The following is a 17,773-nucleotide window of genomic DNA, read 5'->3' as shown; positions in this document are numbered from 1 at the left end:
ATGTTTTTCATCTGGCACATATGCAACATCTTGTTACAGCAGTGTTGTAAATTTAAACTCACCCTGCAACTACATGATCACAAGATCAGCTGTAAAATAAGTTGAAGGAGTAGGTAGTTGGGGTTAAAGTTCGCTATCAATTGGGACCTTCTTATTCATGATTAAACATAATATGAAAATGCATCTTTACTGAAAAAAAAAAAAAAAAAAAAAAAAACCACCACAACCAAACCCTGAATAAAAATTCTTCTATTATATTGAACCTACTTGGACCAATATATGATTGAATTCACAAATTTAAGATCAGGGTTACTTTACCAAAAGCTTTCAAACACATAGCCACTGAAAAACAGATTCTGTGGTTATAATCATTTGGTTAGGCTCACCACAAGGCTAGGCTATATTTTATTTTATTTCCTAACAGAGATAAAAAGTAAAACGAAATGTATGTCAATAGTATGAACTTTTAGACTATGTTCCTGACCCAAACAACAGCCTGCATAATTGTAAATATTCTGCTATGAATAAGTAAATTATCCCTACTTGGCTGTGGTGATGCCTGCTTAGAGGGGGGTGTTGTTGTTGTTGTTGTTGTTGTTTTGTTTCTTCTGTCTCTATACAAAAATGGTGGCATGGCAGAGCATTTTGGAATGTTCAAAATAACATTGAGAAAGAGATAATCCTGGAAATACAAGGATCAAGAAATAAGATTCACTGTTAATTGATCTAACTTCATGCTCATCAACATCCAATTCTTCAAAAGTTCATAAAGCATATTGTTGTAATCCTGGGAAAGGCTCCGTTGCATATCATAGCAGGTAATTTAAGATTAACCTCCCCCCCTCCCCCCAAAAAAAAAGCCTATGTATTCAGTTTCCATTTAGTGTAGAGAGACAGACATCTAAATGAAAATCTAGTCCCTCAGCTATTTTTCTTTCATACTCCAGTGAATGAATGTGATGCTACTGTCAGGGCCCTGAGTGCACTAGCAAGACCTACAAGCTCTTCCCTTGCTTCCTCAGGGTTTGCTGCCTGTGTTCAAGATCAGCTCTGATAAGATGAACCTCAGATCAGATGTCTGGGAGACAAGCAAATTTAATGATGAAGAGCTTTGAGGACACTTGGATGGGGCTTCAGCCCGACTTGGGAGCTGCATTGAAGCCCTGGCCCATGCCTAGGCTAGGCTGCTGGTTTGCCTGCGTTGGGATGGCCTTGCAAGGCTGCCATGACCTCCTGGATGGGCCTCAGCTGGCCCTGGTCCCCCACCCCTGCTCTGCTCCCTTGTCCAGGGCACTGGGAGGCTGCACTTGGGGGTGAGGGCACCCCCGGCTCCCCATATCCTGCCCCTGCCCAGCACCCTGCCCTGCTGCTTCCTGACAGCTGAAAAGTGATGAAGCTTCCCTGTTTGGGATCCTGTCCACCTAACAGTCTTTCAAAGATAAATATGTTTAAAAGGAAGGTAGTTTCTTCCCATCCCTCCTCAAAATCTTTTCTACTACAGTATCTTTTTGGTTGTATCCTTTGACCAGGAAGCAGAAATTAAGTTTGGAATCTTTACAAGTGTTATCTGACAAAAAATACACTTGGTCATGCTTCACGTCTCCTTCAGGAGCTGTGTTAAGTCTAAATAGTTGGCTACACAGGGCCAGGTCACAGGTCCAAGGACTGGCACAGTATTATTCACAGTATTAAATTGGTAGCATGGCCTTTTGAGAAGTTTTGGCACAGGCTGGCTACTATTCTTCCATACAGGCTAGGGATTAAAATGGGTTAGGAATAATTCCTAATAGGCAGCTTGGATACAGCTGCCCAGTTTTGTATTTTAGAGAGTTCAGCTGGACAACTATATCATTATACCATACCTCAGGGCCAGAGAACAGCCCCTGGCCAATTTTACTTACAAGTGACTCTATGAATGCAAGAATCATGAAGCCACCAGAAGCCAGGAGAAGAGCAGGAAAGAGGCAAAGGGCAAAACTGTGGCCACAATTATCTTCTTGAGTGAGTTTTCACATTTTATATTTTACCACCACTGGATAAAAATGACAGAAGATGTCCAAAGCTCAAGGATCAAAATCTCAGGACTCTCCCAGACTAGTTAGACGTAGAAACTGTACTTAGCTATGCAGTGTGCCTGCTGCTATAGGGCTGGCAGGGTACACGCTTACCCAGAATATCCCAGATCTGGGCATTATGGCCTTGCTTTGGTATGTGGACAATATGTATGCAAAGCTGTTTGCAAAAAGTGAGCAACTCTACCATCTACGTCAGTTGTGGTCCAGACCACAGATTTCTCAAAGGATTAACGTCTTATGTCTCTGAGGCCTTAGGTACACTGAGACTGTAATGAAGATATAGGCACAGAAGAAGTACACATGGAGTATGCCACTTTAGAGAATTTCAGATGAAGAAGATCCTTCCTGGTACCCTTTATGTCTAGCTGCCTCTGGGCAGACCAGATCGCAATCTGAAATAGAGGTGAATTTCTGGGCATCTGAGATTCAATGTTAACAGAATTGTAATGGACAGATTTCTACAATCTAGAGAAAGTTTTTAATACATAGGAAAGTTCCCACCCTTATCATCACTTTTTTTATCTCTGGTTGTTTATTGAAACATGCGTTCCTAAATTTTTCTGCACAAATGTTCTCCACTCATTCAAATCAACGGAAGTTTCAGCTCCACTTTTAGCAACAGGAGTCCAAGGCTCCAAAGCTCAGCTCAAGGCAAGATGATAAGAACATTTAAAAAATAAGGTTTAAAAAATAAGCTACCGGGTATCTATTTTGTTACATATTTCAAGAGTTTTCACTGTATTAAATTAAACATAAATGCAACAGTGACAAAATGCCGAGGATGGAAAAAGGCACGAAAGGAAAAAATAGCAATGGAAAAATGTAAGTTCACTCCCTCAGAATAGACCAGGACAGAACCAGAGATGATGCTGTTACCAGGTTTCTTTCCTATGCTCGGAATGAGGAAAAAATTGTTAGGGTTAGTAATAATGGACTAAGGTTAGTAACATAGCAAATTCCCATGTCCTGGTACAAGGAGAGATTATGACCCTGGTTAACGAGGCTGAAGCTGGTCAATGGGAGTGCGAGCAGAGTGACACTGCACTGCCAGTGCTGTGGTCTGGGAGCAGCCAAGCCTGCACTCATTGCCTTGCTAAATAAGCCTCCGTGAGCTCCCAGAAGTGAAACATCTAAAGGAGATGATAAACGTATTAATCAAAATAGCTCAGACAAAACGAGCATCTCCAGTAGTCCGCAGCAATACACCTCTGTGGGCACTGTGTACTGCTTTTGTAACATCCTCTAACATCAACAGAAGCCTTCAAACTGAGAGGTTTATTTCAAGCAGTTGGTTTACATAATTTCTATGATTTTTCTATAGCATCCTTTAATCACAGTTTTATATAACTATGCTTAGACGTTTGGAGGTTTTTTTGGTTTGTTTGTTTGTTGGGTTTTTTTAAGGCAACTTCTTGACATTTTTCATAAATTAAAATTGGGATTGAAGAGAAACTGAGGGAAAAAGTCCTTCTTGAGGGATGGAGGCAGAGCATGAAGCACTGATGAGGCAGACTGTGCAACCAAGAGAACTGAAATGAAATGAGAAAATGGGTGTTAGAGGTGTGTTGAATAGAGATCATGGAGAGATGTGGATTGTAAGGGATTGTAAGTGCTTCAGCAAGAGACGGAATACCCTTATTGAGCAGACTTGCAAAAGCATGGAAGAAAGAAAATGGTTAAAATTTGGCAGGAGATATTCCACCTAGTTAGAAGTGCAGAGCTTTCCTTAGACCCAAACTCTTTCCTTCTGCACCTGCAGTCTACTGAAGCAGTCTGTGCTCCGCTCTTTTGCATGGAAAAGATGAAATAATGTTTTATTTGTTTAGAACTATCTAAAAATTATTCCACATAGCCTTGATGATTGGCAAATGTGGGAAGTGTGAACTGTGAGAGTGCAACCTAAAAAGATGCAGACTTTAAATGGGAAAAATGTAAAGTGTTTAGAAAACAGAAACTGTTGATGAAGGCCTACGGAAAATGGCCTTCAACTTGGACTAGCTTTAACAATGAAGCACATTAACAGTTATTAAAAAAATCAAAATATTTAAACACTCTTTTACAGCCTTAACTCTAAACCTACTAGAGTGTTTTCATAATTTAATTTAAAATGTTGCAGTTGGTGAAGGTCATGCCATAAAAGAACATATAATTTCTGACAATCATTGGAAAAGCATTTACACAATTCCAGAGATTAATAACATCCATCTGTTATGCTTAGTCCTGTGAAACTTTTAAATGCATATATTAGAGTAGAATCCTTTTTTTATACAATTTTTTTTTTTCAAATTCACTTTCTAGTTCTACAGACCCTGAATGCTACATCCTTAACTGCTGTAAATCAGCTTAATTCCTGTGAGTCTCAGGCTGTAGCCCCTGGGTTTATGAGACATGTTGTAACCATCAACAGATTAGTATAATTGCCACAGTGAAAAATAACTGATGTCAGTCTTCGAATGTCATATCACTAAACACACCCTTTTTTCTCTTCCATTTATGATGTGATGCCTTTGCATATGTTAAAAAAAATAATGAGAACAAAAAAATGCTGTTCTAGAAAGACAGCCATATAAATATTTGAATGGAAAAAGGGACATTCAAAGTAAACACGTCTAGCTAAGAAACTCAGTATTCGACCCATATGAACTTAGATATACAACTTGTACCCCAAGAAACTGAAATTCACTGTATTTATTTAAGGATGTATGTCTCTATCATGAGAATAAAGTGATGGCATTATTGTTCTCAGTTAATTAAACCTGAAGACTGGAAAAAGGCCATCAGTGAAGAGAGATATTATCCACAAACACTGAAAGCAGAAATCATAGAATCATAGAATCATAGAATCATAGAATCATTGAGGTTGGAAAAGACCTCTAAGATCATCGAGTCCAACCATCAACCCAACACCACCATGACCACTAAACCATGTCCCTAAGCGCCTCATCTACACGTCTTTTAAATACCTCCAGGGATGGGGACTCCACCACTTCCCTGGGCAGCCTCTTCCAATGTTTCACCACTCTTTCAGTAAAGAAATTTTTCCTTACATCTTGTGTCTAGATGACAAAGCTATTTCCACTGTGAAGAAAGTAGTAAATTTACTTCTAGATAAAAATGATACTTTAATATGATTCACATATGAACCAAAGAATGTCATTAGATTTTTTCATGAAGTGTCTTAAAATATTTAAATTCTCACTTCTCAGAAGTTCGCATGATTAGAGCACAAGACTAGGAACTCGGAAGAACTAGGTTACAATCCCATCATTGACACTGCCTCACAGGGAAATGGTGGTCAAATGAACTCATCATTTCTGAGTATCATTTCCATAATGTGCAAAATCAGGTGTAAAAGTGTGTATTGGTATTAACTACTATAGATGACAGATTTTAGATTTCATACGTTTTAGGAAGGAATGGACTGCTACTGTCAGGCAGTCTCATTTTTTTCCCCAAGTCAAGTCATAGCACGTTTTCTAGTCACATCTGAGAACAGCCCACAACCGCTGCTTCAGCCGGATGTGGAAAGACAAACACAGGGAGTCATCTCACCTGGCGTCAACCATCTAACATTTCAATGTCCCATCGAGGCGATGGCAAGAGACAGGCACCTCCTTAGGGCAGTTCACCCCTTCCTAAAATAGGTCGTGCAACAGGCGAGAGGAAGAGCCCTCTGGAAATGCCCGTCTTTCCTGACTATAGGGAAACCCGGAGGATCAGTTTAGACTGCACAGGCACAACCTGAGGTTACTAAAGTTTGGTGAGGGGCATCCCACCTCCAGCCTCGAGGGACGGAGCAACTCTTGGGCACGTGCAACCCTCCAGCTGAAGCCTGGGCGGGTATTTTCGATGGAAATTACTTTCCCCCCCCCCCTTCCTTTTTCTTTCTTTTCGGTGCAGGGGTCGCTTGGCAGCGGCACTCGGTGGTGGGCACGCTCTTTAATCCCCCTTCCCCCTGGGAAGCCCCGCCTCCCCACACCGAGCCGCCGGCGTACCGCAGCCCCGGGGCCGGCCGGGGGGCGCACGGGGCCGGGGGGCCCCTGCGCGGCGGAGGCGGCGGCGGCGGAGCCCGGCCGGGCAGTGGCGCCGCGGAGCGCCGCTGCTGCCGCCGCCGCCGCCGGGCGCAGCGCGGCGCGGCCAATGAGCGGGGCCGGGGCGGGCTCGGGAGCGGCGCCGCCGGTACTTAGGCTCGCCGGAGGGGCCGGGCAGCCCACAGCGGAGCGGGGCGGCGCGGGCGGAAGAGCCGGGCGCGCAGCGGGGAGGACGGAGCTCACCTCCTCTGCAGCGCCCATGGGGACAGGACGACTTTAAAGGAGTTTGGGGGGGGTTCTGGCGCTGGGCGACCACGGGTACGGAGGGGGGCGAGAGGGACCCCTTGGGTGGGGGGATGCTGATCGCCTGCTCTTCGCCTGTTCCTTGCGGGGTCCCGGCCGGGCTGCGGGGATCGGGCGGGCAAACAGGGGTGCCAGCTCCGAGGCCGTGTGCTCCTCCAGCCGCCTTCCCGCATGCAGAGCTGCCCAGCGCGGCGCGGCTCGGCTCGGCTGCGCGCAGGCGGAGGGAAGGGCTCGGGACCCTCCGGGCCAGCCCCTCCCCGCGCCTCGGGAGCCCTCTCCCCTTGGAGAGCGGGGAGCGGAGGCTCCCGGGGCAACTCCGTCCCCCCGCGCAGAGCTGGCAGGCGGCGGGGAGCAGCCTTCTCCCGCGGCGGTGGGAGCCGGGCGCTTCGGGACCGTGGGACTCGGGCAGCCCCGCACGGCGCGGTCAGGCGAGCGCCGGGGAGACGGGGCTCTGTTCTGCCGTGCCCCGTACACCGAGGGCAGGGGGAAGGATCCGCACTGGGAATTTCTCCTTTGCACGGAGGCGGGGGGGAAGGAGTGGGGGAGGGATGGGGGCTTAGGGCGGAATCGCTGAAATCTTTTGTATGTGCCTTGATTTTTTTTTTTTTTGTTTCTTTCTTTCTTTCCTTCTCTCCGTTTGCACTCCCCTTCTCTTGTTCTCTCTGTCCCTGCCCACCCCACCCTTCCTTCAGATCCGGCGATTTCTGCCCCCGCCTCGCCCTGTCATTGATGGGAAATCAACTGGATCGCATCACCCACCTGAATTACAGCGAGCTGCCGACCGGGGACCCCTCGGGGATCGAGAAAGACGAGCTGCGCGTCGGGGTGGCTTACTTCTTTTCGGATGAGGAGGAGGACCTGGACGAGCGAGGCCAGCCAGACAAGTACAGCGTGAAGGGCTCCGGCAGCCCTGGCCAGGAGACGCCCACCCACCACCTCCACCACCAGCTGGTGCTGAACGAGACCCAGTTCTCCGCTTTCCGCGGCCAGGAATGCATCTTCTCCAAGGTCAGCAGCGGCCCCCAGGCTGGGGACCTCAGCGTCTACTCGGTGTCAGCCCTGCCTGCCCTCTGCAAGCCGGGGGACCTGCTGGAGCTGCTCTACCTGGGGCCGTCGGAGCACCCGCCGCCGCACTGGGCGGTGTACGTGGGCAGCGGGCAGATCATCCACCTGCACCAGGGGCAGATCCGGCAGGACAGCTTGTACGAGGCGGCCGCGGGCAACGTGGGCCGGGTGGTGAATAGCTGGTACCGCTTTCGCCCGCTGGTGGCTGAGCTGGTGGTGCAAAACGCCTGCGGGCACCTGGGCTTAAAAAGCGACGAGATCTGCTGGACTAACTCCGAGAGCTTCGCCGCCTGGTGCCGCTTCGGGAAAAGGGAGTTCAAAGCCGGGGGGGAGCTGCAGGCTGCCGCCGGCACCCAGCACCAGCAGCAATACTATCTCAAGATCCACTTGGCGGAGAACAAGGTGCACACGGTGAGGTTCCACAGCCTGGAGGATCTAATACGCGAGAAGCGCAGGATCGATGCCAGTGGCAAACTGAGGGTGATCAAAGACCTGGCTATAGTGGATGGGAAAGAATAGGGAGTAGCAGGGGTACATGGCTATCTTCCTTCTGCCCTGCTCGGGGAGATCAGCCTGCCACAGAGACAGGAGGCTGCACCCTCTTTCCATGGGATGTGACTGGAAGCAGGATCCATGGCAACATTCCAAAAAACCAGCATTCTTTACACCCATAGCCAGTATTTTGTTTGGCTTTCAATAGCGTTAATGCTGAAAGAGCGAGAGGGAGGAAGAAAAGAGGGGGGGAGGTGCAGGAAGGCTGTTCTTAGAGTATGTGGACAAAGTCTCTCCTGTCGATTGATGTTGACCATTCTAGCAACACGCCAATAAAATTTCAAATTGAAATTTTTTTTAATTTTTTTAATTTCATGGCTTTAATCCATGATAAGTTTTAAACATCTGGGGCCATGGATGTGGATCTAGCTAAATGAGTTTCTAGCTAATATTTGCCTTGCAGCCAACCAAAAGCATCAGTCATACTTTGCTAACTGGGAGGGGAACGGGGGTGGGGTGGGGTGGGGCAAATGCCTGTTTGTTTTGTTTCTCAACACTATTGCTTCAGCCTGTAGCTGCAACCCAAATTTTGTCCCAGCCAACTCTGGCAAGATATTAACAGGGGAAAATGCTTTCACGTTTCTGGTTGAAATCTATCACATTTAAAATATATCTTTGCTTTCTATTTGCAACGCTCTGCTAAATGTCATCATAATGCATAAGCTCTTTCACCTCTTCCCTCCTCCCACCCTCCCTACCTTTTTTCTTTTGGAAAAAAGTTGGTGAGCAGCTGTTTTCCTGAAACTGTATTCACTGGTTAAATGAAGTGGTGTATTTTGGAGAACAGTATACTCAGTGTTGCTCCTCAGAGATCCAGCCTCTAGGATCTCATGCTTGAGCTGTGGATTTGTATCGCTGTAGTGATTCTCACTGCACCACTGCTTCAATACCTCTTCCTGCACAGATCAACAGAATCCTGCAAGAAACAAATAGGTTTGAATTCTGCATGTTGCCTTTTTGAAACAGCAATTTATTACATATTTACAATTCCACTTAAAGAAAAAAGTTGTAATCTGGCCAAGTTCATCTTGCCTTTCAAATTCCAAGCAACTAAAAATCTTGTTCAGTCTAAGTTTAGAAATCCACAGCTGCATTTAAAAGATGCCTTTTAATGTGATGTGAGCAATGCCTTGTCTTTATTTCAGATCCTATTCACTCATTGCTTAATTCTAAGTTTTGAAGTGAAAGATCAGAGTATTAAATATATATTTAAAAAAAAATCTAAACAAATTAAGTATACTGGGGCATTTCTAGAGCTGTCTATTCTTTTTTTATTATTATTCTGAGCTGCAACCAACTTGTAATAAGCATTTTGTCTTTGCATGTTTCAGTACTGGAAAGCAAATGCATTTGTTTTTGTCCCCTCTTCCCACATCAGTGTCAGATGGCAGAACAGAAGTAATACCCCTCTTCTGTATATACAATACACTCCACCCCCTATCAATGTACTGTGTCCTGGCTCCTTTTTGTATTAAACAATGTCATAAGCAACCTTGTTGCAACAGTAATTTCATTTCTACAAAGAGTTTGCCTCCCATAGCTGAAGCTGTGAGGGTGGAGTGTACTTCACTATAATAAAAGCATCAGCATAAATCTCTTTTTAAAAAAAAAAAAAAAAAAAAAAAAAAAAAAAACCAAAACTGCACCCCTTCAGTGAAGGTCATCTAACTGGCTTTGTGTTTGCTGATACACTTGGCAAAGTTATGTGGTAATAGGCAATGTTACTTTTATACCCTCCCCCAAAGTACCTTCATTAGTACAATATAGGGTAAAGATGTGAAAACTGTGAATTGTTGTTACTGTCAAATTACTGCTGAAATAGCCTCAAATCACAACATACCTTTTAATAAATGTGTAATATTTTAGCTTTGTATTGGCAATAGCTGCTGTCTGATAATGATAGCTTTTTCCATAATGTGAACAGAGTCCTCTACATAGTATTTGTGTATCTTAATTATTATACTGCATTAGGTCTCTCATATTGTCTGTTAGAACTGATTTCCCTATATCACTTGGTGGGAGCACTGTGGGATTGCAGAAAGGCACTGGCTTTACAACCAAGTCAATTCTAAAAAATTAAAACCTAAGTGGTAGGAGAAGGAAAGGTGGGCAAAAGTAATTTATTTTAATTTCCCCTTAAAAAAATATGCATTAGAGAACCGAGGCAGGGAGAATTACATGAAGAGGGAATAAATAACAGAATGTTTATGAAGACAAGAAGAATGAAGTGGAGTCACATTGTTATTTTTGATTTCTGGAATGCTTTTTCTTCAAATTGCTCTTAGTTGAATAATACAGGATTAGAGAGAGGATCCTTGCAAGAACAGCATTACACGTCCTCACTAGTGAGAATTTAAGACATATTGGCTTTAAACTTTTCACTGTGCTTTCCAAATACTCCATCACTCTAGCTAAACAGCCATTTTAACTCGGGGGTTTTTTGTAACGATTTATTAACCTGGTTCATAAACACAACAATTTTCCTTGTTCTACCTAGCTAGCTGTAGAATGGTATTTCGTAGTATATAAAGGAAGTGATAGGAGCTAGTCTATGCTTATTTATTCAAGCTCTGTCAGAAGTCTTTGGCATCACTCCAAATTTGTACAGATAAAGGTAACAACAAAATTAAGGCCTTAGTCCTTTGCGTAAGGTCTGGAGAAAATGTGTTGGAAGTATTCACAGATGGTATTAGTCTAAGATATAGTATTGCTATGACTATGTTCAAGTAGCAGTCTGTTATTAACAACAAAGATACCCATACAGATCCTTTTGCGCTAGATTTCAGTCCGGAGTTACTGACAGCAATCTGGTCCTGATTCATAGTCCATTGAAGTTAATGGAAAGGCTCTCACAGACTTCAGTGAGCTTTGGATCAGATTTTATTGTTTAGGAGGTGGTTAAAATTTGTGGACCTTGAGAAGAAGTGAGATTTAAGATGGCATTTCAGAGACCAGAAGGGCCACCTTTCTGAGATGGGAGACAGTGGAAACAGGCAATACTGTGAAAATAAGGGAAGAAAACACACTAGTTCTGAAACAAGCAGTGTTAATCTGAGATGGCAGTAGGGAAACAGTGAAAAAAGACCAAGTGAAAAGTGGATATAAAAAGTTGTTCAGTGCCTTGAAACAAGAAATGGAAGGCAGGGGAGCAGTCAGCTGCAAGAAAGGCAATGATGTGAATGACTGACAGATAAAAAATGTAACTGATTATACTCATCTTTCAGGATCAGTGACCTGTCTGAGTTAACATTTCCATTTCCAGCAGTAAAGATATTGACAAATTATATTATATCTGTGGAATCTGTTTACATTCTTCAGTTTAGCTACCTAGGGTAAATATTTGTATCTCATTCATTGCTCTTGAAGTACTGACTTGCAATATGACTGCAATGTTAGGATCTTTGCACATCTTTCTTTTGTGTCACATTTCAAGCTTTCTGTTAGCTATTTGGGTAGCAGTTTTATAGAATCTCTTTTGCTTGGATACGATTTTCTTTGTCTTTTCAAAATGCAATCTTTTGAATTGCTTTGAGGCTAACATTTTATTAAAAATTCAATTCATGTCCTCTTGAAAAATAGCCTTTGTAAAATGTTTTACTGTCATGACCAAAATGTTCACTGGTTATTGGCTGTGCATATAGGTAGAAGACTGTAAGGATGGGTAGCAAAATAGGTTTTGTCGCTGTCAAATTTTGTCTCCATCTTATGTTTCCAGGTTACTTTGTTTTCATTTGTTAGGATTTTTCCCCCTCTCAAGTCATTATGGCTGTATAAAATGAAAAAAAATAAAAACCCTCATAGCATATTTTTTAGGGCAATATGGTATTGTGGATTTCAGATTAAAAGCAGGGTGTAGCAAGATATGGCCTTCAGGGTGTGACAAAAAATGGCCTTCAGACTGTGCTGGAGTGTGCACAGTCTTAATTATCCTGCCTCATTTCATTTTAGTGTCTTTCATATTCAGGTAAGTGATGTGCAAAAATCTGTCACAGTTTATAGACCTGTTTATGCAATGTGTTGAACATCTGTAACTCCAACCAACGTTGGCTGGAGTTGAGAGAATGCTGGATCTCACTCGAGACGTGCAGCATCTTGTGGGATCAGGTACCTCAGCCCGCCCGGTTCCCAACCCTCTGTCTGCAGCTAAAGAGGAAGTAGTGGGCTGAGATAGCTACTGCTAGTTTTAAGATTTAGTTATTTTCTGTGAAAGATTTCTACTAGAGTAGCTAACGGTATCCTGTCCATAATAATACTTGGCTGTGACTAAAAAGTTGTATGTGTTGCTGCTTATGCTGTGTAAACAGTGTGTTTTATGCTTTATAACCCAGGAGAAAGATGAAAGTCCTGGTCCCAAAGAATTAATCCAGAAATATGTAAGGAGGTATGATGCCCATGCTGAGGGCAGTTTCACTGCAGAATTAGGGTCTAAAGGATAATAATACATGACTAGAGTGTGATCAAGTGCCGCTGTTAGTTCATGAGTGTCAGTGTTTCCATGGCAAGTCTGGAATTTATTTGCTTACTTTGTTATTATGAAATATTTAACTTCTCTGTACTTTGAGTTCAAATTTGACATGTAAAACTGCCCTACGCTCGTGGATCCTCTGACACAATGTTAGTTTAATCTGTCAGATTTTTTACAGTTTTATTGTAAAGAAAATTAATGAATACTGGGATCAGATACTTTACTGAACTGCTTGTAAATCAAAAAGAGGGTAGCGTAGATGTTAGGTTGGAAAAAGGCAATGAACTAAGAATCCTCTGTTACTTGGCATATCAGTGGGTTTACTCCAGATTATATAGATATAACCTATACAGGTATAAACTACCAGTGCTGTATTTTTTTTTTTTAAAGTGGTTGTGGCATTCTGCATTATCTCTTTTGCAAAACAGTATTATCTTGCCTAAATAATACAAATCCCCTGTGAAGTTCTATTTTTTTTGCATATTGAAATGCCACCATGCCATTGAAATTAACAGTTACTTTAACCATATTTACATTTGAGAAATAAACTAGAATTTGTCTTATAGGACTTATAGTTGAGCAGCTAGTAATATGCACTTTCATTTCTTAATTTTAAATATTTTGCATCAAGCACAAATGTAAACATATTCAGGTGGATGTGTCTAGAGGAATCATAGAACTTCCATTAGCAGAAGCCATTTAGATTGAGATTATGCTTTTATATGATGACACTTTTTCTCTTTTTTTTCATATTTTTATTTTGGGGCTTTGGAGCATTTCTGATTCTGCAGATGATCCATGTATGTAAAACTGTCTGCCTCTTCAAGTGTTTGCAGGATCAGGATTTTTAAAATAAAAGATCTATCCCCTTCATGTGGTATTTACTTTGGGCTAAAATCAAGGAGTAGGACTAGCCAGGATCAAGACCTCTGCATCAACCTCCTATAGAATTCAATGGAAGTCTCGTGTGTGATGTCTACCAGAAGGGCCTTAATTGCATATTCTTACTTGTACATACAGTAATCATCTATGCAAATTGGCATTTTCCTAGGTAAAGTGGGTTAATGCTTTTCAAACATCCCTTTGACTTTCTCTTGTGTGGCTGTGTGTGGGTACATGTGTTGGGCACAAATAGAAAATTGGAGTTTAGTTTATGGGCTTGAGCCTCTGAAGTGCTGTAGAGCCAGTATCTCCAGCTATTTTGACAGGAACTCAGGTGGAATTTGGAACCAATGTGGGTACAACAGAAAAGGGTGGAGAGTTTGCAGTTAAACTTCAGGCTGTTCAAGGAAGATGTTTAGAGCTAAGCTTGAAATTCTATTCTTTCTCTTCTCCAAGGTGCATGAGGGTGAGTAACCGTGCACCCCTCATACATAAAACCATTCACACTTTGGAGATCCATGCTACTGCCTAGGCAAAATAGGGTGAGTAAAATATGCAGTCTCATCAGCCTTAAGTAGCAAATAATTTTTCACTGTTTAAACACTATTTGGATACAGAGTGGCCTTGGCAATCTATTTTGAAAAGTCATATTTTTAAGCTCATAAACTAAGCAGCATAATGCTTATAAATGGGAGACCTCAATAATCTTTCTTGGTAATTCCTATAGAGTAGAGGTAAGAGCTTGTTCCCAGTTTGTGTAAATAAAAGAGTAACCCCGATTCAAGAAAATTATCATGGGGTAGAATTTGCAAATAAATGAAACAATCAAATCCAAAATTTAGTTCTGACACGACACTATCACTGCTGCAGGTAAATAAACGGCAAATACATAACAGTGTGAGTAAATACAAAGTGCTGCATTGTGACACTTCTTCACAGCAGAGTACTTTATGACACAGAAAGAATATTCCTTGTATGTTATTCAACATGAGTAAACATATCACGATCTGGTCTTAAAACAGATCTTTTTTCCCTTATGTTCCTATTGTTTCCATATGCCCTTTCAGCTGAAAGCAATATCAAAACTGAGTCTGAAAAATATACTAATTGTTTGTAAATATTTAAGCAGAAATTTATATGCATATTGACATATAACTAATAGATGTATATAATATACATATGCATACTGTGTGTGTATATATATTATGCATACGCACACACAAGAAGTCTTGACTATTTTGTTAGCATTGGTAATAAATGGCAGTCATTTTAGTATGTATATTATCTGTGCAACAGATGGATACCCAAGACTTCACTGACAGGATTTTAACACTATTCAAATATTTGTTCTTTAGGGTATGCCATGGTCTTCTGACATCAAGAGAAGTGAGTTAAATATGTGGGGTTTGACATATTGCTACTTACTGGAGGAAAAATACCAAGGAGCACTACACTTTGCAATAATGAAGTACCCTTTTAGAATGAACTATGCTGCTACTGACTTGTGTATTTATAAATAAAAGAATGCTCCAGTGAAGTATCCATCCATCTTTTTCTTTAGCATATTTTAATAGATAGTGCCACAAAGGTTTTTTCATAATTTGAATGTTTTTCCCCTCACTGTAATATTTTGGAAGCATAACACTGAAACTAGCTGTGTTCTGTTGTTCAGACATGCTCAACTATTGTTGTATAGTTGTTCCTAAGTAAAGAGGCGGCTGGCATTGATATTTCTTGACTTTTCTCATCTTATCTTTCTTTGAACTGATACGTTTATTTCAAAAGCTAAATGGTGGGACTTTGAAAAGTACTTACTATTGACTTGACTCTTTTCCCATTGAACTCATTGGTGAACTGTCACCAAAGTTATTTGGGCCATAGTTAGGCTAGCGCTGACTGCTTTTAGAAATCTTGCCTTGTGGATACAGAGTGAAAATCAGCTCTGTCAAGACCTGTGAGTGCTTCGTGTGGACTGGATTGCTGAGAGTTATACTTCTGAGTCCTTGACAGATGAAATTTCATTTCAAGAACTAGAATAGCCCAGTTATTCCACATCCTCACCCATGAAGTTTTTATTTCACCTGATAAAAGATTACGGATCCTTTTACCTATCCAAAAATCTTCCTCCTCATCAAACCACCTGTGGATGATATAAGGCCCTTTTCCACGAACAAGCCCATCACTAGAAATCACTGTTACAGAGACTGTCAGAACTGAATCCTTGCCCAGAGAATATTGTCATTTCCAGAGGTTGCGGAAGAAAAAGAATTCACTCACCTATCCCACTAAAGTCCTTTAATAAAACAATTTTATTGAAATAAATAAATAAATGTATTGCTACTGAAAGTAGATCCAGTATAACAAATCATGGACCACCGTAACATTGCTGGTAATTAAAGCATCTGACTGAGCATCAGTAACAGTTACTTTTAAGAAACTTAAATTGTGTGTTAAGCTACAGCTTCACTGAACAGAGGTACCTTAGATGAATGCAAGGACCTGTTAATGTTTATCATAGAACTATATGATACAACTCTGTTTATTTGCTAATATGACACAGCCCTACTTTAGCTTTAAATTCAAACCTCGTTACATGGTATGTCTGCCCACCTGACAGGCTTTCTGGATTAGTATTTCCAGCCTGTGCTGATTTTATACCATTGATTCTTCCGTTAGGTGTAATCAAAGGTCATTAATATTGAAAAGTTCACTTTAATTGACCCATTGACTCATTTTAATTGTGGCAATATAAAAAAGTGTCAAGTGCTAGACCCCTACAGAAAGGGTCAGTTAATATGCAGATTCATCCTGGCAATAACATTGCCTGAGTCCCATTAGCTCTAGCTGAGGACTGTAAAAGAGTTTTCTACTTCTTTATCTCTCCTTCAGGTTGAAGGAATAAGGGAAAAAAGATTGGCAGAAGAAAAAGGTTCTAAAAAAGAGTCATGCTCAGCAGAAATCTTGGGCTGTTCTTTAATATTTATGGTTTGTATACAGATAAACTCAGAAACGTGCAGATAAAACTTTCACTGTGTTAGGAGCACCAATTATAGAAAAGATACCCTTTAAATTTCGGCATGCTAGAAGCTTGCATACGTATGCTAAATAAAAAAGATAATCTTTTGCTTTTCCATTTCACAGCATGCTAGCAACTTTTCTTAATCCATAGGAACCCAAAGTTGTGTTCACTGTCTGCTGATAATGTACCCCAAGAGCAATAGAAATGTCAAATGTTTGCATACTGCAAGTGATATCAGTACTGAAAACCTATCTTCAATTTCATTCTCCTGAAATCCTTAATCTCATACATAACTTTGAGCTTTTAATGACTTTCCTAAGAATGATGTCCAAGATAACGTGAATGGAAATAAAGCAGGAACATAAAATGTCAGGGGAATAATTTGTTTCATGTTCAGCTATGGACTGTCATATGTTTCTTATTTCCTTGAAACAGGAATAAGATTTGTATTGATATTTAGGGAGCAGTTTGGTTTGCAAGATCCATAGAACTTTTTTCAAAATTCAGGTGTGCTTTACTGAAACAAACAATGCTAAGGAAAAGGAAAATGTGCCATTTTGAGTTTCACAGAGTTGTCATATTGACAGGAAAACTCAAGTCATATTCTTTAACCGTTCCAAATCTTATATGAACTAGTTTCAGACTGAATAGCTCAAAAACATGAAATGCTTAGTTTTGTATTAGTTTTGTTCATAATGGTCAGTGTTTTACAAATACAACTAGTCATTTGTGGTGTCTCATCTTCTCTGTACTTCACTGAAGACCTCCCAAACTGGTTATTTCTCCAAACAATGTGTCGTGGTTTAACCACAGCCCCACACAGCCACTTACTCACTCCCCCCTGGTGGGATGGGGAGAGAATTGGAAGAGAAAAAGTGAGAAAACTCGTGGGTTGAGATAAAGACAGTTTAATAGGTAAAGCAAAAGCCGCATGCACAAGCAAAGCAAAACAAGGAATTCATTCACCACTTCCCATCGGCAGGCAGGTGTTCAGCCATCCCCAGGAAAGCAGGGCTCCATCACGCGTAACGGTTACTTGGGAAGACAAATGCCATCACTCTGAACATCCCTCCTTCCTTCTTCCCCCAGCTTTATATGCTGAGCATGACATCACATGGTATGGAATATCCCTCTGGTCAGTTGGGGTCAGCTGTCCCGGCTGTGTCCCCTCCCAGCTTCTTGTGCACCCCCAGCCTACTCGCTGGTGGGGTGGTGTGAGAAGCAGAAAAGGCCTTGACTCTGTGTCAGCACTGCTCAGCAGTAACGAAAACATCCCTGTGTTATCAACACTGTTTCCAGCACAAATCCAAAACATAGTCCCATACTAGCTACTATGAAGGAAATTAACTCTATCACAGCCAAAACCAGCACACAGTGTCAA

General features: G+C 41.8%; 1 protein-coding gene across 2 annotated transcripts; it reads left to right on the top strand.

The window, feature by feature from the left end:
* Positions 1-6,304: 6,304 nt before the first annotated feature.
* Positions 6,305-15,103, top strand: LRATD1 (LRAT domain containing 1). Of its 2 annotated transcripts, XM_076332761.1 has the most exons (3): positions 6,305-6,424; positions 7,102-7,885; positions 14,729-15,103. In XM_076332761.1, the coding sequence occupies exons 2-3, from the start codon at positions 7,139-7,141 to the stop codon at positions 14,891-14,893; spliced, it is 912 nt and encodes a 303-aa protein (XP_076188876.1). In that variant the 5' UTR covers positions 6,305-6,424; positions 7,102-7,138; the 3' UTR covers positions 14,894-15,103. The 2 variants fall into 2 exon arrangements, with proteins under 2 accessions (XP_076188876.1, XP_076188877.1); XM_076332762.1 differs by lacking the exon at positions 14,729-15,103 and having other exon boundaries at positions 7,102-8,321.
* Positions 15,104-17,773: the final 2,670 nt, after the last annotated feature.

Source organism: Aptenodytes patagonicus, chromosome 3 (assembly GCF_965638725.1).
Source record: "Aptenodytes patagonicus chromosome 3, bAptPat1.pri.cur, whole genome shotgun sequence".
Lineage (NCBI taxonomy): Eukaryota > Metazoa > Chordata > Aves > Sphenisciformes > Spheniscidae > Aptenodytes > Aptenodytes patagonicus.
This window is presented reverse-complemented; position numbering and strand designations above follow the sequence as displayed.

Bases quoted from the DNA above. Each gene is read 5' to 3' on its own strand.
- LRATD1 (XM_076332761.1), top strand. From the start codon at position 7,139: ATGGGAAATCAACTGGATCGCATCACCCACCTGAATTACAGCGAGCTG. The intron at 7,886-14,728 runs GTGAGGTTCCAC...TTTGTTCTTTAG, and splicing joins CGGAGAACAAGGTGCACACG to GGTATGCCATGGTCTTCTGA.